The sequence below is a fragment of the Lissotriton helveticus genome, chromosome 7 (assembly GCF_964261635.1).
Source record: "Lissotriton helveticus chromosome 7, aLisHel1.1, whole genome shotgun sequence".
NCBI classification, from domain to species: Eukaryota; Metazoa; Chordata; class Amphibia; order Caudata; family Salamandridae; genus Lissotriton; species Lissotriton helveticus.
This window is the reverse complement of record NC_136068.1, coordinates 34248578-34273204: the sequence shown is the minus strand read 5'-3', so window position 1 is coordinate 34273204 and position 24627 is coordinate 34248578. Positions and strand designations below refer to the sequence as shown.

The following is a 24627-nucleotide window of genomic DNA, read 5'->3' as shown; positions in this document are numbered from 1 at the left end:
TTGTCCCCTGTGTAGAGGTCAATATGAATACTGATGACCTCCTCACCTATTTTTGTTTCAAATATTTGTGACTAGAACCACACCGCGATACCAAAGGGGATGATGAACGGAGCGTTTGAGCAAATCAAACATTCGCCCCCAGTCAACTGATCTGGGTTTAATCCATCTCCATTCTTCAGCTCACTCCACCACGCTAGTTCAGACATGGCCATATGCAAATCAGTCTGACCCTGTGCCTTATGGGAACAGTCCAGCCCGAACTGCCAATCCATGCCTTCCCTGGACCGGAACCGAGCATCCTGGGACCGGTTTCGCATTCATAATACTCATCATCCAGGCTATCTTGAATCCAGTGGCAGAGTGAGCAAGGGACCCACGTCTGGGCAAACCCTGCCAACTTAGGGTGAACTAAGCGCAACCAAAGGGGATGATGGACGGAGCGTTTGAGCAGATCACGTACCTGAGCTCTTTGCTCGTGTAGAAGCAGTAGTCGTGCTTACTGCTTATACAGAAGCTGTATCTGAGCTCTTAGCTTGCAGAGGTTCTATACTCCAGCTCTGTTTTTGGACTGGAGCTGTGGTAGTGATTTGTGCATGTATCTGCTGTTATGGAAGCTATACTTGTGCTAGGTGCTGATGTGGAAGGTGTATCTGAGTTGTTTCTTGGTATCAAATGGAGCTCTTTCTTGGTGTACAAGCTCTATTTGAGCTCTTTCCTGGTACAGAGCCTGTACTTCAGCGTTGTGTTCGCATAGAAGTGGTACATACGCTCTTAGCAGGTTTAGAGAGTGTACGTGAGCTGTTAGTTGGTGTAGAAGCTGTACAAAAGCTCTTAGCTGCTACAGAAAGTGTACTTCAGTTGTTTTGTTGTATAGAAACTGAAATACAGCTGTTTGTTGGTGGAGTAGCTGTACCTGTTCTCTTTGCTCTTACAGAAGAAATGTTTGGAGCATGAGACTCACATCTGAGCTGTTCTTTGGTTTGGTCTACTGTCTCTGTCCTTCCTTTTCTTATTTCTTCTACTTTCCTCTTTCCCACCTACTTGTTTTACAGCTTATTTTTCATTCTTGTTTTTCATCTTCTCCCATTTCTTCCTGTTGCTCTGCTTTTAGGGTGCCCTCTCTTCTCTGTTTCTAACTGACCTTTTTGTCTTGTTTGTTTGCTTTCTGCCATTCTTGTATTTCTCATGTTACTATCCTGTTGTGTTTTGTATTCTTTATTTTCCTTTCAGACTTTTCTATTTTCTTCCTTGTATCTCTTCCTCTGTATCTCATATCTCCCTTATCTTGCCTCATTTCTTGATATATTTTATTCTTATTTCTTACCCCATCTACCCTACCCCTGTTCCCCATAAGTATTTCTTCTTTTCTCATTTCATCCCACCCATTTTCTAGTGTTAGTCCCTCGTTTTGCAGGTATTCCCTGATGTTCATCTCATTTGTTTAATTCCCTTGCCTTCTCCGTTATTCTTTCCCATCATGTCCTCATTTTCCCCTTCTCTCGTTCTTTTTTTGCTACTTTGCCATTGTCTCTTCTTCCCCTTCTCTTCCAGTTACCTTTTTCCTTTATCATTTCTACCTCTCTAATTTTTCTTTACTCCCTCATTCAGATGCTCCTTCATTTATTCAGTGATGCCAACTACAATCTTCTTGGTTTCAATGCCACCTATGTGTTCTCCTTCTGCCCCCTGGGCTGTTCTGGGCATGGCTCATGTGAAGAGTCCAGCCTGTGTCGGTGCTTCCCAGGCTGGAGTGGAGAGAGCTGTGCTGTTCCAGACTGCACTACATACTGCACGCAGCATGGATCCTGCAGCGAGGTGTGTGTTCCTGCCTCATGCTTCACTGTGGTTTAGAATGTCTGGTGGTGTTACCTTCGCCTGATTCCCCTCTGTCTTTACCCGTAGGATACCCGCCGGTGCCAGTGCCACCCTGGCTTTGTGGGTGAAGCTTGTAACCTGTCTCTGACCGACAACCAGGAGGCAGGAAAGTGGTACAATGTCAGCAGCCAAGACGCCAAGTTCACACCTCGCACGGCTGCTGCTGGTGGCTTTCTGGCACCGACCAACGCTTTGTACATCTTTGGAGGTCAGTAGAAGTTAAACATCTAGAGTGGGAGTTGGTCCCATACCGATTTGTCTGGGCTGGAAAGTAGAAGAGGTTTATGACTCCTTGCCAAACAGAGTAGTTTTGTCATGGGGAAAATCTCTTTACACTTTTGGAATAGATTCTATCTGCCCCGATCTTGACTCCCTCGGTGAGGTTGCAGATGTTAGTAAACTTGTTCTTCTAGTCGTAGGGCTGATGGAAGGGATGATGAATCTATAGAAACCAAGTTATTTTTTCCTTTCCCATTGATGTAGAATGTTTTGGTTGTGAGGAGAGGCAAGAGTAAATATAAATGAGAATGAAATGATTCTTCTTCGTTTGTTCCTGGATTCTTGGGTGAAGCTGCTTGATCTAGAGTTGTATGGGGTCATTATCACACAATTGTCTTTTCCACTTTGTTTCTAGGTATATATTATCTCCTTGTCCTGTATTCTCAATGTCTTTGGTTGTGGAGTGTTTGCTGTTTGTTAATGTCAGCTACGCATCTCTTTTCTCAGGTCAAGATCTTAACTCTGCCCTTGGTGATCTGCTGCTCTACAACTTCACCTCCAATGTCTGGGAACGCAGAGTCCTCAGTGGGTCTCCAGTAAGTCTTAGGTCAATCTCTTCCGAGTCCATCCCATTTAGGTTCTTTCCCTAGATGGACTCTGAATTCTGCTAGTCTTCCCTTATCCTTCAACCTGGTGTTTAGACAATAGTTCTCTGTATGGCTTTGTGTATCTGCTCTGTCCTACCATTACTCGTTTTCCGTCTGGACCTGTGCAGCTGGACTATACAGCTGTGCAGATCCACTGAACTTTTCCTTGAATTGCCAACGAACTTTCCCACTAACATGCGGTTTTACCGATTAATACTATATAGTGTATAAACAATCTCTAGAAATTGGGTTTCAGCAAAAAATATTTATCATTTGCACATCACCAAGTAAGTGTTCTGGTTTGTTTTCCTCCTCTTAAATTCTTTTATTTCTTCACACAAAATTGCAAAAAAAATCCTTTTATAACTACTGAAATATTTTTGAAATGTTTGTACAGTTAATTTACAATATATACTTAACTGTTTTGTTAGAAACAAAACTGACATCTACAGCCTTCCATCTCATTATCTTTGTACAGCATGATTACCAGGCAGTTCACTTTACAAAATCCTTTAACTCTGCAGTCAGAAAAAGAAAAGTAACATCACAAGATAAAATGATGGATGGACTGTTGAAACTTTTCAAACACTCGCCAATCTGGGTTCAATCCTTCGTTATTTCGCTCACCACGGGACCCCAGTTTGGATCCAGCCATATGCAAATCAGCCTTGACCCTGCTCTCCCTGGGAACAATCCAGCCCAAGCTGCCAAGCCAGGTCCTCTCTGGACCGGAATCAAGCATCCTGGGACTGGTTTCAGGGTATCACTCCTCATCATCCAGGCTACCTTGAATCCAGTGGCGCAGCGAGCATGGGACCCGCGTCTGGGCATACTCTTAGCCACTTAGGGCGCACATAGCAACAACACAAATTAAAATGATGGATGGAGTGTTGAAAGTTTTCAAACACTCGCTCCCAGTCACAGATCTGGATTGAACCCATCATTATTCTTCTGCTCACCAAGCCACCCCAGTTTGGTCCCAGCCATATGCAAATCAATCTTGGCCCGGTTTCGCATGAGAACAGTCCAGCCCGAACTGCCAAGCCTGGTCCTCCCTGGACTGGAAGCAAGCATCCTGGGACCGGTTTCGGGGTGTCACCCCATATCAGCTATGCTAGCTTGAATCTAGTGACAGTCCTCTACTGGAGTTGTTGGTGGCTCCCCTCCCCATCTCTTCATGTGCATGTTGAGAGGGCCCCCTAAGTCTGACATCGGTGGCACTGGACTCTCTCATGGGGTCCTGATCATCCCTGATTGGCTGCAATTCGTCCATGCTGCGGATCTGTGGGCCTGCAACTACTGCCCCCTTGGTAGGAAGCTCTCTTCTTGGCCTTGTCTTCCTGCTTCTGAAGCTGGGATAATGAACAGTGCCGCTTTCCTCCCCACCCCAACAGCTTTGTTGCTGACTGCAGTCCTTCCAGCCTTTAACCCACTTCAGCCTTCTCTGCTGCATGTGCCTCAGGATGTTGGGCATTGCACAGCTCGCCTTTGCCCTCTACATTAGTTGGTCTTTGCTTTCTCGCCCTGTGTTCGGCTTCGTTTCCTCCATCTGCCTGTAGTACAGCTACTGCACGGCCCTTAACTTGGGCCTTACTGTACGCCCGCATCGTACTACCTGTTGGTCTACTCTCTGCAATCATGGGTCGAGGAGACACCAAGCAAAAAAGACTGACCTTTGATCGGATGCGAGATCCCCGCCATTAACATTCCTTATCAGACACGGACGATCCTCACCGCTCAGACTCTGCCGCAGTAACCTTCGATGCCACTTCTGTCATCATGATTCAGAAAAGGGGGTGGTGATGAACAGAGTGCCTGAATTAAGCAGACCACTCTTACCCAGTCCAAAGATCAGGGCTTGATCCATCACCGTTTTTTAGCTCACTGCACCATCCCAGCTCAGAACTTGGCTATATGCAAATTAGTCTGTTCCTGTCCCAGTGCATGATGGGAACAGGGCAAACCAAACTACCAAGCCAATTCTTACACTGGGAAGGAAACAAGCTTCCGGGGACCGGTTTCTGCCATTTCAGGCGTCATCGGCCCGGCTTGCTTGAATCCTGATGGTGCAATGAGCAAGGGACTCACATCTGAGTATACCCTTCCACGCTTATGGTGGACAAAATGATTCAGAAAAGGGGGTGGTGATGAACAGAGTGCCTGAATTAAGCAGACCACTCTTACCCAGTCCAAAGATCAGGGCTTGATCCATCACCGTTTTTTAGCTCACTGCACCATCCCAGCTCAGAACTTGGCTATGTGCAAATTAGTCTGTTCCTGTCCCAGTGCATGATGGGAACAGGGCTGGATCAAGCCCTGATCTTTGGACTGGGTAAGAGTGGTCTGCTTAATTCAGACACTCTGTTCATCACCACCCCCTTTTCTGAATCGTTTTTGGCCACTATAGGTGTGGCAGGGTATACTCAGACATGAGTCCCTTGCTCACTGCTCCATCAGGATTCAAGCAAGCCGGGCCGACGAGGCTGAAATGCCAGAAACCGGTCCCCGGTAGCTTGTCTCCTTTCTGGTGAAGAATTGGCTTGGTAGTTTGGTCTGCCCTGTTCCCATGATGCACTGGGCCAGGGACGGACTAATTTGCATATAGCCAGGTTCTGAGCTGGGATGGGGCAGTGAGCTAAATAACGGTGATGGATCAAGCCCTGATCTTTGGACTGGGTAAGAGTGGTCTGCTTAATTCAGACACTCTGTTCATCACCACCCCCTTTTCTGAATCACTTCTGTCATCATGGCAGAGCTGCGAGCTGGCTTCCAATCCATCGACACGTGCCTGGACTCACTCAATGGTCACTAAGCACCTTGACTGCCATACCACTCGCTTGGACGGAACGAATCAAAGTATTTCGGATGTGGAAGATGGTACCTCCGACATCGCTAGGCGTAAGCGGAATGTCTTCTCAAGATCACTCTGGTGAAGAATGAATGCCAGATCCCAGCGCAACAATCTACGCATTGCTGGGATAGTGGAGACGGCCAACATGGGACGACCGGATCTCTGTTGAAAAGCTGCTGGTCGAACCTTTTGGTCTCAAGACCCTCACAGACACTTTTGTGATGGAGAGAGCCTTCCGCTCATTGGACCTATGCTCTCCTGTTCGCGCCACTCCTCGCCCGATTATAGCCAGACTCCTTAATTATCAGGACTGTGACACCGCACTACCCCTGTCCAACAAGCAAGGCATCCTTGACTATCAAGGCAACACCTTGTCTCTATTTCCACATTTAACACTTGCTGTACAGTAGGCCAGATGTAAATTCACGACTTCTAAAGCAACCTTCGCACGCAAGGCCTGAAGTATAGAATGTTATATTCCTGCGCCTCCGCCTTCAGCATATTTTGGAAGCATTAATGGGGTGACCAGGTGTCCCTCAGAACCTGGGTATACGTATTAATCAAAAACAGTTGGTTCTGTTGGGGTTTTCAATTATTTTAAAGCATAAAGCTTGCTTGTAACAAATAAGGTGATTTGAGATAAAGGAGAACAGATTTCAAAATAACGTAACACACACCAGGGTTAAGTATTCAACAGTGTATTCAAAAATACATTAAATGTCGTCTATTCATGGCTACCGCAATTTACAAGTCTAATTGCAAGAAAAGATAGGTGACTGTGGTGAGACGGTGACATGTGGGGATTGGTGACATTGATAATACACAATATACAAGACAAAATAAATGTGTGAAAGGAGAAACAAAATATTATAAGATCTTCCTTAAGGTTTTTGCACATAAGCAAATCTGTATTCTTGCTGCCTACCCCCTTCCCCGTCATGAAGAAAACCCACTTTGACGCACTTTAATTCTTGCGCAACTTCCAGGGTCGAAACGTCGACGCACCACATACGTCCGCACAATGCTCAGGATCACAGTTTAAACTAGCAATGGATCCTTCAGCATATGTGCAAAAACCTTAAGGACGATCTTATATTATTTTGTTTCTCCGTTCCTTTTACACATTTGGTTTGTCTTGTTTATAGTGTATTATCAATGTCATCACTCGCCACATGTCCCCTCTCACCACAGTCGCCTATTCTTTCTTGCAATTAGACTTGTAAATTGTACCAGCCATGAATAGATGACTTTTAATGTATTTTTGAATACATTGTTGAATACATTGTTGAATACTAAACCCTGGTGTGTTATGTTATTTGGAAATCTGTTCGCCTTTATCTCAAATCATCTGTAATTGTTACAAGTAAGCTTTATGCTTTAAAACAATTGAAGACCCCAACAGAACCAATTGTTTTTTGTTTAATTCAGCATATTTTGAGCAGTCCCGCTGAGCTAGCCCAGTTCTGTAAACTACAAGCAGGAATCAACCTCCCGTCCAGGCAGATCACTTGCCCGAGGGCAAAGACCCCACTCCAACACAGAGCGCCCTGGCCACTGCCACCTTGAACTCTCTCCTATTGCTAGCCGTCTACCTCCAGCTCCTACGCCTCACCATGCTACTCTTGTTCATAGTTCATGCCCACGTTATTTTTTGGTGATGACTGTAACACTTTGGAGACTCTCCCAATAGACCCTCACTGATTGTCCTGGTCTGTCTTACTCCTTTTCTCCAGCCCATGTGATAATCTAATTCCCCTCCTCTTAGCCACTGCGGTTTTCTTAGCTTCCTCTCTCCCTGTTCTATCGATTCACCCTATATTTATCCTCACTCTTCTCCGTGCTCGTTGTTGGCCCCTGTTGTTTTCCCAACCTTATTCCTTTCTTCTCGCCCTTCTACCCCCACAGGCCATCACTCCATACCTCCCCTCTCCTAATGAAATTCTATACCTCCTACATCTGCAGTTCTGGACTGTATCTTCATCTGTCCTAATCTCTCCTCCGCTACAGACTCCAGAGCCCTTTGATCGACCTACCCAAGGATGGACTGTAATTTCCAGTCTTTTCTCCACACACACCTCCCAATGGCTATCTGTTTCTCAGCTCTCCCCCTTCCTCTCTAGGCCCCTCCTTCGTGTCTGTAACCCCTTTCTTCTTCTCTACAGGCACCCAGACACTCCCATGTAGCAGTGACGTGGAATGACAGGCTGTTTCTCTTCGGTGGGGAGCTCGCTGCAGGCCAGCTAGCTAATGATGTTTGGATGTACAGCCCACTTGAGGACAGGTGGCTGGAGCTCATCCCGCTTAACTCCCAGAAGCCCCCGGGGTTGGCCAACCATGCTGCAGCTGTGGTGGACGTGTGGCTCTACGTCTTTGGAGGTGAGTGAGTTCCAAGTTTGACCAGAACAGATCAGGTGACTTCCTTTGAATGTGGAGATCCCACTATAGGATCCTAGAGGGTGGAGGGGCTTTGGGGTGGAGACTGACAAGCTTTGAGTGAGAGGTCACAAATGAGTGTGTGGCCCCTCAGTTTGAAGTGCCTGTTGGACAGGGTTATAATTGGAGGGGGTCCGTGTCTCAGGGGTTTCCTGGTCTCCTTTAGTTCCCTTATTACCTCTGTCCTCAGGCCTCTCTAACTTTTTTACTTGATAGTGTCTTTGCAGTAACCTCTCCTTTAGACACTATTCTTGTGGTGAAACATGTGTAATCCCACATCAGACCCTTTTCTAAGGGGCACACACACCCTCTGTTCATGCACATTTGTGTTAAATTACAATGATATATAAAATGCATACAAATGTTTAACATCAATTTAAAATGACCAGCTTCGTACTAAATCCAGTAATAAATAAGGCTACTGCTATTTCATCTTGTGCAAACAGTTGACTTCAAGTGTTCTTGTTCTTATATTAAATAATGACATTGAATATTTTCTCCTGTTATAAAACTGGGATACAATGAATCAGTTCGTTACAGGCCTATTTCGTATGGAAACCAATTTTCTTGAGCCAATGGGACTGCCTTAAATATCCTAATACAGACCTCTATAGCTACCACCTCTGCTGTCATGGTCTCTTTTGTTGATTCTTTTGTCCAATTTTAAAACCATTCATCTCCTTCGGCTCCCTGTTCCATACTTCTTTGTTCCCCTCTGTGCTCCACAGTTTTGGCTATTGGGCATTTTTTTCAGATCATTACCATTTACCTCTTCTCCATATTCTAAATCCTCTCTATATAGCACTCGCTCTTCTGCTAGGGAGCTCCCTATTTATCTTTTCCTGCCACACCCAGTCTGGTATTCCTGTGTTCCTCCTCCCCACTCTCTCTACTTGTCTTCTCATGTCCCATCGATCTCTTGTTTAACTTTCCTTGTCACTTCCTAACTCAAGTAATTAGCTTTGTTTTAGTTTCTCCTGAACTCTCTCTTTTGATTCTCTTCCTGTTGCCCTGATCTCCCCATATTTGTGTTTGTGCTGCCCTCATTTCTCATCTTTAATTCCTTTCCTCATCCCCCACAGGTCGAACTGCAGTTGATGTCTTCTCCTCGCAGATGTTTCGCTTCCACCTGCAGACCTGGGAGTGGGAGCCCGTCCTTCCTTCCGGGGGGAAGCCCCCAGCCGCTGCTGGCCACTCTATGGTGTTTCACCCTGCGTCTCGCACTCTGGTGGTGTATGGTGGTCACAGACCTTCCACAGCACGGTAAGTGCATCTCTCTCTTCAGAAGGAGCTTTGGTGCGTCCCGATTCAGCAACCTTCCCCTTAAGCTCCCTCGAATCACTTATTGATTGTATCGTGGTCTTTGATTATGTTCGGCTTCCACTGCCTTTGGGCGTTTTGCTATACAAATACTACACGCATACTACGCCGGAACCACAGCCAAGCTACAGAAAAGACTCCAGCGCATCCAGAACGCCTCCGCCCGACTCATCCTGGATGTCCCCCGACGCAGCCACATCTCCGGCCACCTGAGGGACCTGCACTGGCTCCCCGTCAACAAGAGGATCACGTTCCGGCTCCTCACCCACGCACACAAGTCTCTCCACGACCTGGGCCCCAAGTATCTCAACGACCCCCTGACCTTCTACACGCCCACCCGCCAGCTACGGTCCACCAGCCTCGCCCTCGCAGCCGTACCACGCATCCGAAGAGCCACCGCCGGAGGAAGATCCTTCTCTTACCTGGCTGCCAAGACTTGGAACTCCCTCCCCATCCACCTTCGGCTGACCCAGGACCATCTCGCCTTCAGGAAACAACTCAAGACCTGGCTGTTCGAGCAGTAGCATACCCCTCCCCCCAAGCGCCTTGAGACCCTCCCGGGTGAGTAGTGCGCTATACAAATGGCTTGATTGATTGATTGATACATACAGTGGGTGTAAATAGTGTTCACAGGAACTGTGTGACTCTTATTCAGAATACCAACTCCCTCAAATAAGTACTTGCCTGCAAACCGTTCACTTTATTTCCTCCCATAGGATTGCATTGACTGCTTTCCCTTGGCAATTTTAAGTGTGGAGTTGGTTTGTATGAAACACTGAAACTGCATGACTGTGTTTACTTACCTTTTGTCTAGGAAATGTTTCAGTGTGATATCTAGGCATATCACACAAATTAGCAAAAGTTACTTAAAAAGTAATCCAATAAGTAACGTGTACTGTAATCTACAAAGTAACTAAAAAGTAATTTCGAACTGTTCATTTACCTGTGAATCAACCAATTGCATTTGAACCTGCATTCAACTGTAAATCACTGCATACGATTTGCAAAGTATTCTTTCACTTACCTGCACCAGGCTTGGCCTGGTTCTAGAAATAACATAATTAAATAATATTTTTGATACAAATAAATTGGCCTGAGTTCAGTCTTTAAGTGTGTGACATCATTTGCTGCCCGAGTGTGTACAACAAATGCTTAACACTACGCTGATAAAGCCTTGCTGCTCTCCCACACTACCAGAAATAGAGAGTAAGGTGCTATCTACTTCTACCTCTGCCTACCTTTGGGGTTCCACTGGACTCTGTGCACACTATACCTCATTTTGGTATAGTATATACAGAGCCAACTTATACCCTGCAACCGATCTACTTACCTGTAAGCAGTGTGGCTTCGAGCACCCCCGTCTCCATTGAAACCCATTGGGCAGAACTCCGATTTTTACCCTTTCACCCTGCCGCCTGTGGTGCAGTGTTGGTACTCACCTAACCCTTGCCGACCTTTAGTCGTGAAGACTGCAATTGTTAGTTGCGTACTTACCCGTGTACCGTATTATTGTTTTCCTCCATATGATAACATTGAACTGTTCAGAAATTGCACTGGGTCGACTTTTAAAAGTGAAAAGTATGTTTATTTAAAAACGTACTTAACTTATTGTGAAGCTCTTGGTCTTCAAATAAAATACAAACAAAGCTTATTTTTCTAAAATTGGGGTGTATCTCCATTTTGAGTGGTGTCCATTATTGGCCAATGTTGTACAATAAATGTCTTGCACTCCTCTGTGCTAGGCCGAAGACTGCTCGCCCACACTACCAGTGATAGAGCATATTGGGGTGTGCATTGAGCCCTTTACACTTTTGGGGAATCTTTGGACTCTGTGCACAGTATAACCACCTAGTGACATACCATATATAGAACCAACTTCTTACAGTGCTTAGCCAGTGAAAACCGTTACAGGGATGGAAGTTACCATATTTGTGATTTTTAAATGTCTTTCTCTTCAAAATTCCATCACCTTCCTCTTTGCAGTCTTCCTACATAGGGCCTAGCTTTTACCTAATGCCTCTGTGCATGCTTTCACAATCAATGTATTTACTCTGTGCATGCTTTTGTGATCTAAATCCCTAATCTCATCCCTTTATCAATTAACTCTCAACTTTGTTCTGCACAAGCAACTTCAGAATCATTCACTCTTTGCTTTGTGCAGTCTCTCACAAATCTTCATCACTCTCGGTAACTCCGTGCCTCTCCTTCAGACATGCTGTCAATATCACAACAGGTCTTTAATCTCAGTCCGTTCTTTAATTTCTCAATTTGGCATCTCCTATCTCTTTGCGCACTTCCAATTTTTCATGTCTTTTTCTGCATTGCACAAATTCACTGGCCCCTAAGAACTCTAAACCATGCTTACTCACCTCTTTTATGGCGTAGATCGATTATCGTGAGAATCTTTCCTTCCTGTCTTGTTGTCAGTATGATTAATCTCCAGCAGATGTGTAAAACTTTGTGATGGTTAGTGTCCAATCCCCCAACATGGATTTCTCTCCCTTCTTGCGCCTTCCTCTCTTTACTCTCCGTCTGAGATCTTTCTTGTTCCTTCTGCAGGTTTAGTATGCGTGTAAATACCACCGATATATTCCACGTTGATCTACATTACTGGACCACTCTGAAATCCAAAGATGGAAACAGTGGACCCCGAGAGCGCGCCTTTCACTCGGCCACTGTCATTGGCAGCTACATGGTTGTGTTCGGTGAGTACATGCTGCCGCTCATTGTCACTATTTGTTTCCGCTCATGGTACTTTTTAGTGGGTACTACATAAGCATACTTTTCCCTCTCCACTGCCATTTGTTTTCGCCTTGTACTGTAGAGTGAGTACCAGGAAAAACGTGTCTTTCACTCTTCACTCGTCTTCAGCCCATAATGCTGTTCCTGTGAGTACTGCAGGGACATTCCTTTTGCTCATCTGTTGAGCATCTATCGGCAACTACAGCCAGTTTTCAGTATCACAGCCATGTTTGTGTTGCGCTCTGCATCATTGTTGATGTTTCACTGTATGGTACTGTTCTGTGAGTACACACAATGCCTTCTGCTTTGCCACCCTTAGGTGGCATTGCTTGAGTTTGGGAATGCTTCTGACTTGGAGTCTTCTGCCGGCAGCTGCAGGCTGGTACTGTTAGAACGGTTGGCATTTTTTGTGTCTTTTTTTTCACATAATTTCTTTTGTTTTAACCAGGTGGTAATGTGCACATCCACTATCATGAGGAGAAGTGTTACGAGGATGAAATCTTTTTCTATCACCTTGGCTGTCATCAGTGGGTGTCAAGCAGGGAATTGACCCGTCTGATTCATAATTATGACGGTAAGCCTAAATCATTGTGCAGGTAGACATGGGGGAAGCCGTTGAATGATAGAGACGAGGGGAGAATGATAGAGACGAGGGGAGAAGAACACAACGCCCACAAAGGTTGGGGACTCGCTAGGGGTTTTCCATTGCTACCCTGAGCCCAGGTACTGGCTGAAGAACTAGTTTCCTTTTTTGTTCAGACCTTTTCGAGACTCCTGAGGTTTTCCCTCTGAAGCTCGGATGGAATGTGCATGTTCCAAGAATGCAAGTGTAGGAAAATGGGTCTTTAGTTGTGTTGCCGACACAAGTAATCGATCTGCGTTTATCCTGCACTGGGAACCAAGCGCCCCAGTGTAGCTTTTGATTCTCATATTGTGGCGTTGCAGAGCAGTCCAAGGCCTACTCAAGGGTGGTGATGTGGGCTAGTAATCACCAATCACAGATGCACAATAACAACACTCGATAAATGATTGTCCAGCTTGTGCTTTTTCTTTTGTAAAGGAAAAAGTACATTTATTACACACACACTACTCCATACTACGCATCAATTTACAAATATACACACGCTGATGGAAATGCTTTTTTTTGATGACCTTGTGTAATAATTTTTACTCCTCTCAAGGAGAATTAAAGCATTCACAAGAGAATATTTCTATGCCTGTGTTGGTGATTTGGATCATCAAAGTTACTTTTAGCATGAAATACCACTTTTAACATAGTCCCCGAGGGTAACACAATTATAATAAAAGTTCTGCAATTATAGTTCTCACCCTGAGAGGTTGTTTGCAGCATCAACACTTTTAATCAAAAATAAAAAATTTCCATTCTTGCAAATAGTCCCTGTGCGAAAATGGGGTTCTGTTGCAGTACCCCCATTTTTTGCCTGGCTTTTGATGCAACTTTGACTGGAGAGTACTGGGAACCTGCTACCCAGGTTCCCAGTATTCTTTCCCTAGAACTGTTCCACAATTGGCTGATCAGGCCGTAAGTCCCTAGTAACAAATGGTACCTGGGTACCTTGGGCATTGAGACTATTGAGGCCCCCCTAGGCCATGCTGACTGCCACTGCGGCATGCATGACCTAGTGCAGACAAAACAACATAGTCAACATGCCAATTAGCATTGCCTAAGGTATAAGTAAGTCACCTCTCAAGCAGGCCTTACAGCCCTCAGGGAGGGTGCACTATATCACATGTGTGGGCTGTGAGAAAGTGCCCTCTTTCTTGCATTGGTATGCCCCCACTTTTTGCTGAATTGCTGATGTTCTTTGACTGAGTGTGACCTGGGCTCCTGCTAATCGGGTACCCAGGGCCTATGTTCCTTCCCTAAAACTGCATTGAAGCCTAAACCCAATTGGCATCTCTGGGCACCTGTCAGCACTGGTAAATGGTACCACAGGTACCCAGGGCACTGTGACCAGAGACGGCCTCTAAGGGCTGCATCAGTTATTGTGCCACCCTTAGAGGTCCTGTACCTTTAAACACTCACACACTGCCTTTGCAGGCTGCGTGTCTTGGTGCAGAACAAAGCGAAGAGTCGACATGGCACACATCCCTGTGTGCCATACCTACAACCCACTGCCCTGGCATAGATCAGTCACCCCTCTAGCTGGGTGCACTATACCAGTGGTGAGGGTACAGGTGCATGAGCCCTGTACCCCTACAGTGCCCAAGTCCATTCCTGGGCACTGTAAGTGCAGTGCTGCCATTAAGAGTATATGGTGCTCGGAGTTTGTCATTAAGAACTCCACACGATAATGACTACACTGAAGATTGAAGTTTAGTATCAAACTTCTCAGCACATTAAACCCACACTGATGCCAGTGTGGGATTTAATGTAAAATGCACAACAGAGGGCATCTTAGAGATGCCCCCTGAAACTCGACCAACTTCTAGTGACCTGACTGAGTGGCTGCGCAGGCTGCCACCAACAGACTTGTTTCTGGACCCCTGGGTCGAGAGCTTGCTGCTCTCTGGGGCCTGAAAAAATGCACATCCTGGGACGAGGTAACAAGCCTCCTCCCCCAGGATGGGCAGGGTTCACGAAGGGAAAGCTTCAAAGGCATGCTGCCTTGGTGAGACTCCCCAGATCATTTGCTGCTTTCAGCAACTGGTCCCCACTGGTTCCACCCCCCCACTTTGGGCGGGAGAGCCGGCGCGAAAAACAAGTGAGGTAAAGGTGTGCCCAACTTTTCCCACTTCACCCCTCATGTGAGGTGAGGCGAGGTGAAGCACAACTCGCAGTCCCCGACATATTAAGGATGGGGGACCCAATCAACCAGGGACAAGCTCTCCCCCCTCCCCCCCCCCCTCCCACGGGTGGGTAGCACGATAGGGGGTGTACCCACCCCAGGGAAAGGGACCCATTGGCCCCTGCCCTTTACCTACCTACCTGTAACACCCCTAAATTTAGTATTTAGGGGGCATCCTGAACCTTGTGGGACGGAGTACTTCTCTATTTATTTTTTTTATTTTTTTTAACGGTTTTGTATAGCGCGAACAAGACCCTTGTGGGTATCCGAGCGCTTTACAGGGCAAATATAGGATGACATATACATGTAGAACACAGAATTATGAGAGTACAGTGGTAGGTTGGAGGTTTTCTCATCTCAAGATGGTGGAATTTCAGGGGAGGGGTTCATCTCACCTGCCCCAGCCTAGGGGTGGTGCAAGCTGTGGGGGGGGGGGGACCCTCCTCTTCATCTATCTGATTGTCCCACCTATCCTCCTGCAAGTAGTGAAGCAGGAAAGGGGGCATGGCCACACCCACTATCTGGGGGTTCCTGTGTTGGGTTTCAAAGGAGGCACTGCCCTAGTAGGTTCCCGCACGGCAAGCCCATCCTGTCCTGGAGGAGGCGTGAAACGCCCCATCCAGAGCAGGTATTGTTTCTATCCTCTGAGAGGGCTGGCTCTTACCCCGGGAGATGAAAAACATGTCTGATGGTGGCAGGCTGGTGAAAAGATTTCTGAGACCCCCACTAGTGTTTGGTTCGGTTTCAGGGGACCCTCTAAATTGTTCTCCCCTGTGAATTTATTAATAAATCAACCACTGGTCTCCGAGGAGATTTATTTAGACAAGATGTTTGGTACCAAACATCTTCAGTAACTGGTGAAGTCCTCATGGAGCCCATGTGCTCTCTATGGCTTCTCGGTTCACTTTCACCATCACAGAATGACTGGACCTTGTAGGGGTATATCTGCTCATGCTGACATGCCCACACACAGGATACAGTGCACCCTGCCTTAGGGCTAAAGGCCTGCAGTAGGTGTGACTTACCTATATCTTATGCAGTGCATGGGTGGCATAGCGCACAGGGCTGTGTGCCATGTCGAGACTGAAGATGTTACTGCACCAAGACATGCAGCCTGCAATGGCCGAGTGCACAGCCTTGGTGATGGGGCTTTAGGGAGGCACAGCAAGTGCTGCAGCCCAAAGGACCCTCTTCAGTACCCGTGCCCTAGGTAACAGGGGTACCATTTACTAGGGACTTACAGGGTAGCTAAAGTCGTGTAGTGAAGTTGGCTCAGTTTATATACAGTTTATATTCCAGGAGTTCAGATGAGAAGGATGGTCGTAGCGGCACAGAACAGAAGATCAGAATACAGATTTCGTTCCAAGGACTAAAAGCTTTGCTGCGGTTTGAAGTCTGAGAACCCATAATAAAGTTTGGAGCTTCGACAAACCGATTAGAGATTCTGGTCAGTGGTAAAGAGGTGATAAGTTAGGCTAGCTGCTCATACAAGAGTTTCAGAATCATAGTGCCAGGAGAAAGGTTTTGTAGTCCGAGCCCAGAGTAAAGGATTAGTCATTGGAGGGGGGAGGATCAGAGTATAGATTTACAGCTGGGGTCCACGTAGGAACGTTTTGAGGACTGTATTGTATACATTCCTGGGAGAGGCTGGAGAATGATTGCAGATCAGAGAGGTGGGACACTCTGGACAGGAAACTCGAATAACCGCTCATGCCATGCCCTAAATTTTGTGCCCTGTCTGGTTCTTTTAGGCCGTGATGGGAAGTTTGTGGCGAGGGGTCGTTACTCCCACGTGGCGGCAGTGATGAATGGAAACATTTTGCTGATAGCAGGAGGTTACAGTGGGGTCGCTCGTGGAGATCTCCTGGCTTACAAGGTGCCGGTCTCTGTATTCCAGGTGCGGATACAGGAGGTAAGAATCTGTGACCTTCAGGACTTAAAGGGGGAAGTGCACGGGGACAGGCTGCCTCCTGTTAATGTGCAATGGGGCTGGATGAGGAGGGTTTGAATGACAAGCTTTCTTCTAGTGGGTGACACTGGCTTAGGTTAGGAGCATAAGAGGGACGGATTATTACTTTTTGACGGGCAGTGCTCCTGGAGATGGGGGTTAGAGAGGCCCCCATTGATGCGCACTGGGCATGCATAGAAGGTTTTCACCTCCAAGTACATTGTTATGAGCTGGATGAGTAGGCTGAAAGTATTCACCTACCTGTGACTGGATGAAGAGAGCAAAGCATGCTGGGACTAAATGAAGGGATTCCTCTGTCGCCTCACACTGCCAGGTTCCGTTTTGCACGAAGAAGGGAAAAAGGACAAGCTCTGACCTCGGTGGTGATGAGGTGGAGGTACTTGACATGATTCTTAAGAGGGACAGGCTTTGACCCCTCGGAGAGAGGTGTTGTGTTGGATGTGGAGGGTGAGGGTGGCGAGACGGATAAATGATGTCTTTTAACTTCTATTGGTACTGGATAACAAGGTGATAAATTGCCCTGTCTCTCTCTTATCACAGTGTAGTTTTGTTGGCCTTACTCCGAGGCTTTTGGTTTATGATCTGTGTTTGTGTGTGATGTCTTTACTCCAAGGTTGGTTTTGTATGATGCGTGTTGTGCTCACTTTAAGGGCGTTAGTTTATCATCTGTATGTGGTGGTCTTACCCCAAGGCTGTTTGCATATGGTGTGTGTTGTCCTTGCCTCGTGGCTGTTGGTTTTTAATCTCGGTGAGGTTTGTCTGTTACCTGTATATGGTGTGGGTTGTACCTATCTGACGGAAGTTTGTTTATGATCTACAGATGGTGTCATGCCTCAAGGCTGTTTGTTTATAATGTGTGATGTCTTTGCTCCAAGGTTGTTTTAGAAGGGTGCTTGTTGTTCTTACTTTAAGGATGTTGTTTTGTAATCTATATTTGGTGATCTGCGTGAGGTGTGTGGTGTTACTCCAAGTTGGTTTGTCCTTCACCTGGATATGTTGTGGGTTGTCCTTATATTAAGTATGTTTGTTTATGATATATAGTGTGTGTGAGAAAATGCCTCTTTTGCATGGTTAGCCCCTCCACCTTTTGCCAAGTTTTGATGTGGTTTCAAATGTAGTGCACAGGGTCCTTGTCAACCAGGTCCCCTGTGCCAGTGCTCCTTCCTTATAACAAACCCGCAATTAGTACTTTGCCCCCTGTAAGTCCCTAGTAAATTGTACCCTGGCTGCCTAGGAGCTGAAGAGTGTCCCTTGGGTCCCCCCCTCCCCTCCCTCACTGGGACCATGCCACTTCCCTTGCAGTCTGCATGCCCCTGGGAGGGAGAAAACGCAGAAGTCGATATGGCAGCCTACCGATCATCGGGGCAAACTGAGTGCTGAAGTGTGCGCCCACCCCCCTCCTATTTGAAAAGGCTCCCTTGAGCTGACGAGCTCTGGTTGATGCACCTACGCCCCGTGAGTAGTACTGAGACCTGAGAAGACTTTGTGCAGCATCTCCAGCACCCCCAAAAAAGTGTTGCTCTCTACTGAAGGACAATTATCCTGAAACACGTGTCTAGAGATACACAGCACTGGCTGCACCAACAAGGGTGAAAAACTAAAGCCTGACACAGAAGAAAGTGTTGTCATGCACTGCATTTATTATGATGCATCGTGGCAAACTCAATGCTGGAGTGTGAGGCAGTGTGCGCCAACCCCCTCCTATGGCACCCTACCTGGGTGCCATGCCAGCTAGCACTGCCTGTCACCATAGGTAAATCACCCCTCTAGCAGGCCTCAGAGCCCTATGGCAGGGTGCACTATACTACAGGTGAAGGCATATCTGCATGAACAAATATGCTCCTACAATATTGGGCATCATTTCCTAGTATTGTAAGTGCCAGTGAAGTGATAGAGAGTACGTGGGCTGGGAACTCGACAACTCAAGTTCCACATCACCATGAGTGCTTCACTGAATATGGTAGCGTTTGGTACCAAACTACTCTTTTCGATAAATCCACACTAAAGCTAGTGTGGGGCTTATTGTACCATGTACCCAGAGGGCTCCTCAGAGGTGCCTCCTGATTCCCTACCAACCCTGGAGTGGTCTCTGATCGGCTGTAGGCTCCAGCCACAACCAGACGGGTGTCTGGACACCTTTGTAGAGAGCCCCTGCTGCCTGGGACCAGAAACCATGCACATCCTGGGCAGAGGTGTCATGCCTCCTCCCTCTGGATGGGCCAGTGCTCGAAGAGGGTAAGCTTTAAAGGCTTGCCACCTTTGTACTGCAACAACAACCTGGTTTTCAACCCTCCTTGGGAGGGAAAATCGGCAAGGCAATTCATAAAGATAGGTGTCCCCACCCCTAAGGCGGGGGGGGAAGCGGTGTCAAGCACAACTGTCAGTCCCCGCCATCTTGAAAATGGGAGGACCCCTCCAATCAGGGCTAGGTCTATGCCCCCTCCCACAGGAGGGTGGCATAACGGAGGGTGTAGTCACCCCAGGTAAGGTGCCCACTGTCCCTATCTGCTACTCCCCTAAAACTCCTCCTAAATTCGGTATTTAGGTGGCTCCCCAGACCTGGCCCTCAGATCTACGACGATCTAAGAAGAAAGAAGACACCCTTCAGCAGAAGCCAGAAGATAACTGCCTTGTCCCCAGCCCTACTGGCCTATCTCTTGCTTAGACGACCCTGCGACCTCTTTTGCAACAGCGACCTCTGAATCCTGTGGGAGGACTGTTGCCTTTAATAAAGACTCCAATCTCCTGCGGACAGCAGACCCATCCAGAAGAATCCTACTCCAAAGACTCCTGATCCAGGCGGTTCCTTGTCTCCTGCCCACTCTGCACCTGACGCCCACGGCCCAAGTCTGAGTGGCTCTCCTGTGCAATGAAGTCTCCCCAGCAATCCTGACCTAGTGTCCTGCGTTGGCTCACCTCTCCTCTCCTGCCCTCTGTAGTAAATGAGGCGGAGATAATAACGTTGTATAAAAGATCCTTTATTCTGGATGAGCAGTTAAGTAAGAGCAGACCTTCAAGTGCGGTAGCAACAGTCAACTGCCACACTGAAGTGTAATTTTCGTCAGAATCATCCCGATTTGGTCTGCTCTGTTTAGTTTTCGACTTTCCGGTTTTTTGAAGACGGGTTCGTTGAAATCCCATCCTCGTCGCCAAAATATTGTAGTAAATGAGGCGGAGATAATAACGTTGTATAAAAGATCCTTTATTCTGGATGAGCAGTTAAGTAAGAGCAGACCTTCAAGTGCGGTAGCAACAGTCAACTGCCACACTGAAGAATCCACAATCAAAGAATACAGAATACAGAACACTAACATTGAATATTCTACAAAAGGCAAGAGTGGTAACTTACTTCTATGTACTACACCCTCCACAACGGTGCCTGCAGTGTGAATACAGAGGCTCCTCCTGACCGTGACTGGCTCTGGTAAGAAGTTGTTGAAACACACCCCTGCACCCGAAGCCCCTGGGCCTTAGTGAGCTGAACAGACGGTGCCCCTACAACCACCTACATCCCAACTTCTCTGCTGTTGTTGGTCTTCCTCCTGGAACCTCCGGTGCCACGCCTGCAGCCTCTTTACTGTCAGGAAACTCCTCACTGAAAAGCAATGGGTGCCTGTGAGAAGTTGGCCTGATGTGCAGTGTTCACTATTCTAGTGATCACTATATATCAGTCCAAACAACCCTTATTGATGATTGGTTGTAAGTCAACCTTATAGACCAGCTATCCTAGTAGCATGGATACGAGCAGTCTAAGGCTAAGACTCTAGAGGGCGTGTTAAGCCAGCTGTTTTACCATCACATTACCCCTTGAACACCCAGTGAAAGGACACCACACAAGTGTTATGAAAATAACAATGTATTTATTAGAATCACAACAACCCTGTACTCTTTATGAGGACAGGGTGCTAAGCACACAACAAAACTCTTACGAAAATACTTAAGTTAGCACGGTATACACAAATGCCCGAGGGGCACGAAAAACCATATACTTTAAAAGTGGAATGCGAAATTACTAGCAGGTAAGTACAGTACTAATAGGCTTTGGAATCGCTAGGACTTGACTATAGAATCGTTAGATTACTCCTAGGAGACCTAGGGGACTCGGGTGCAGAGTGTGCACTCTCACGCGGGATGCGGGACAAAGTCTATGGAAGCTAGTAAAGTTAAAGTTAGTGTTTACGGGCGAACCCGACCTGGTAGGAAGAAAACGACAGTGGATCCTGACCCTTGGATAGTGAGGCTATGCTGGGGCACCGAAATGCCGAAGTTACCTAGCCCAGGGGCTGCAGCTGCATAGGTCTCAAAAGACGTCGGGAATCCTCGTTGCCGGACCAGGAGCCTGGAAGAAAAGATGCTGGCAGGCGACCAGTGAAGATAGTTCGAGTTGATCCAAGCCTGGATCTGGAAGATGGATGACACCTGAAAGCAGAGGGGACCAAGTTCGTGACTACTAGCCAGTAGTCAGTGGGCACCAGGAGGGCACCGGATGGTAGTCACCTCGACTAGGTGAGTGGGCGACGCTGGCTCTGCAGATCTCACGGACCAGGAGGCGTTGTCGGCGACCAGGATGGAGAGGCGAGCTGTCCCACGATGGATGAAGCTGTCGGCGTCGAAGTTACCCAGGATTGGGCAACAAGCCTTGGCTAATTCAAGCCCACGCGGTGGACTCAAAATGGCGTCTTGAGTGGACCAGGAGGGTCCTGGGTGCTCCTCTTCGGGAAGGGAGCAAGGGCCAGTCTGGAGCAACCAGACCAGCAGCAGTGATGTCGTCGGGCGTCGTTCAGAAGGCCACAAGCCAGCGGGCTAGTAGCCAAACAACGCGGTGAGCAGCAAAAAGCAGAAGGGCCCCACGCAGATCGTGGAGATGCTGGGAGGCTGCACTTCGGTGCTGGAGCTGCTCAGGGTCGGGGCTTCTCGGACCCCAAAGCACTCACCAGGAAATTACTCGGCGGGCTTGCTGTGCAGAAGTCGTGCAGTCTTGCAGATGGCCGGTCCCTCGAGGTCTCGTCGCACCCACGATTCTCAGCTGGGCTGTAGAGGTGGGTAGAGGTCAGAGGTGCCAGGGAAGCCGGTTCTCGTCGAGCTGGGCAGTCGGATTCCGGAGGAAGGACTTGCAGCAGACCGCAGTGTTCTTAAGATGGTGCCTGCGGATGCAGGGTGACTACTCCTTAGCCACAAGGGAGAAATCTTTAGGAAGAAGTCTTGAGTTCCTTTCGTAGAAAGTAGTTTCAGGATTCAAAGATGATCTGATTTGGAAGGGGGCCTGCTCCTACCTTTATCTGGGAAAAGGGGGCTGGCACGCGACTAAGTCCTGCCCTAGGGGTGGGACCAGGAGGGGGGTGGTTACACCCCCTTCCTTGGCGGGCTTTTCCCCAGCACAGGGGCTGGAGTGTCCCTGGAACTGGTTCAAGCCAGCCTATGCACAGTGAGCACCGGGGTGCCACGTGCAGTCACCTTCCTCTGAAGCCCTGCCTACCTACAATACCCAAAATCCTGTCTGGGACGGTGCTGGCACCGCCCCTGGCAGGAAACCCTTTGTCCTTATCTCCTGCTCTGGGAGGACTCCCAGCAGCAGGAGGGCAGACTTGTGTCTCGGTGGCAGCATCCATTTTGTGGAGCTGGGCTCTGTTTGACTTTAACCGGGGTTAGGGGTTACATACATGCCGTGTCCCTCTAGAAGGGTGGAATGCTAACCCCGTCGCCAGAATTGGCGAGGGGTTAGTATTCCAATTCGTATGACACCTTACTCGACATGTTTTGATAAAGCGATACCAGAGTTGGCATATAACCGCGAGGATTATAATGCACTTAAGAGTATATGGTATGCGATATCATGGAAACGGCTGAGGGATAGATCCCGAAAGCCGCAGACAGGCTCAGCTCATGCCAGAGCACCATCTCACACGATTCCAAGCACTCTGCCTTCAGGATTGTTAAGGCCTGCCATAGGAGTGACTGATAGGAGATCTGTGTGTCCATTTTAGGGTTAGATATAGGTATACTATATCTAAAGCAAAGGGTGAGTACACCACCTTGCCCCAGCTGTCGTGCAGCCAGTTGTGTCAGTTTAGTTAGTCAGTCCAGGGGTGGCACAATACATGCTTCGGCCCCTGGGAGACTTCTGGGTGCACCTCAGCCCTGGGTACAGGGACTTGGAGAGGGCCCAGTGCCAATTCAGTACCTGAGTACAATTTGGATAGAGAGAACAGCTAGGCTGTGGGTCTGATTAGCAGGCCCACAGCCAGGGAAAGTCGTAAACCAGTGCAGCAAAAAGCAAAAATCTGGGTGATCATAGGATTGCAGACCCTACTCTCCTACATGCCAGACATTGAATTTGCACCCTGCACCCGGCCACCCCAGTGCCGCTTGTGGTGTATGTTTGGTGCTGCTTTGTGGGCCCCCGGTGCTTGTGCTAACCCCCAAAGCTTGGCCCCTACAACCAGTTTACTTACCTGCAAGCAGAGTGGCTCCAGGCACCCCCTGTCTTCATTGGAAAGCATTGGGTCGAACTCTGATTTTGACCTCTGCACCCGGCCTCCCCATGGCCTCTGGTGGTGCAGTGTGTTACCTACCTTACCCCTGGCCCTTGCTGACTTTTGGCTCAGACGGCTGAGATTGTAAGTTCAATACTTAACTGTTTAACAGCAATATTGTTTCCCTATAGGATAACATTGGACAGTGTGAAAAAGCCTCTAAGTGTTGATTTTTTTGTAAGTGTAAAGTATTTTTTAATTAAAAACGTCCTTGCCTGATTACCAAGACCTGGGTCTTAAATTAAGTACAAAGTATAATTTTATAAAATTGGTCTGGATCTCCTCCTTGAGTCATGTCCATTATTGATCACTGCTGTACAATAAATGTCTTGCGCTCCTCTGTGCTGCTGGCCCAAACTACCACTAATGGAGCACTTTGGGTTTTACATTGAGCCCTGTGCACATTTGGGGAACCCCTGGACTCTGTGCACAATATTTCCAGCTAGTGGCATACCATATACAGAGCCAGCTTCCTACAGTTCGTGATGCCCTTACTCCAGGGAGTCTTTTGTATTGTGCGTGTGGTTTTTGCTTTAAAGGTGTTCACTTATAACCTGTATGTGGTGTTCTAACTCCAAGGCTGTTTGCGTATGTTGTGTGTTGTCCTTGCCTCAAGGCTTTTGATTTTTAATTTGTGATGTTTGTGGTGTTCTTTCTCCAAGTTGGTTTGCCTATTACCTGTATATGGTGGGGGCTGCATTTCTCTCAAGGATGTTTGTTTATGATCCATATATGGTGTGTGCAGTTCTTAGTCGGAGGCTGTTGACTCATGGTATCAGTTTCTCTGTAATTTGTGTTTTGTATGCAGTGTTGTGACCGTATGGCAATTTAGAGAGAGCGGCCCTCGCCTCACAGCTGTTTCTCTTCTCATTACAGTATCACCTTGATTACTGCTCCATGTACGTCGATGATGCCACCTGTTCCAAAGATCCAGAGTGCACGTGGTGTCTCACCAGCTGCCAGGCTTCTCAACGCAACAAGAATGTGAGTTGCTTTTTCTGATTTTCATAATTTTGTTGGGAGTTCTATGAATGCTCCACTTCTCCAAGGATGAGTTTAAAGTTTTTTAACTGATTTTAATAAGTTTTCTTTTTATTTCATGAAAATATTTGTATGTATTTCAAGACTACGTCCTATACATCAATTTAGATAGTGCACATTTTCTAAACTATGGGTCAACGTGCATGTGGAATTGGTGAATTTTGTGTTTTTGTAAACTTGCTTAATG

The 24627-nt window shown here is 47.3% G+C and overlaps 1 protein-coding gene across 3 annotated transcripts in view; it reads left to right on the top strand.

Annotated features, from left to right (window-relative positions):
* The window catches only part of MEGF8 (multiple EGF like domains 8), a 298122-nt gene that overhangs the window by 38746 nt on the left and 234749 nt on the right, over positions 1-24627 (top strand). For all 3 annotated transcript variants that reach the window (XM_078651316.1, XM_078651317.1, XM_078651315.1), the window contains exons 4-12: positions 1609-1815; positions 1903-2083; positions 2602-2690; positions 7755-7968; positions 9108-9288; positions 11905-12050; positions 12536-12661; positions 16649-16809; positions 24276-24383. In XM_078651316.1, the coding sequence (XP_078507442.1) occupies positions 1609-1815; positions 1903-2083; positions 2602-2690; positions 7755-7968; positions 9108-9288; positions 11905-12050; positions 12536-12661; positions 16649-16809; positions 24276-24383 (1413 nt within the window). The remainder of the gene's footprint in view (positions 1-1608; positions 1816-1902; positions 2084-2601; positions 2691-7754; positions 7969-9107; positions 9289-11904; positions 12051-12535; positions 12662-16648; positions 16810-24275; positions 24384-24627) is intronic.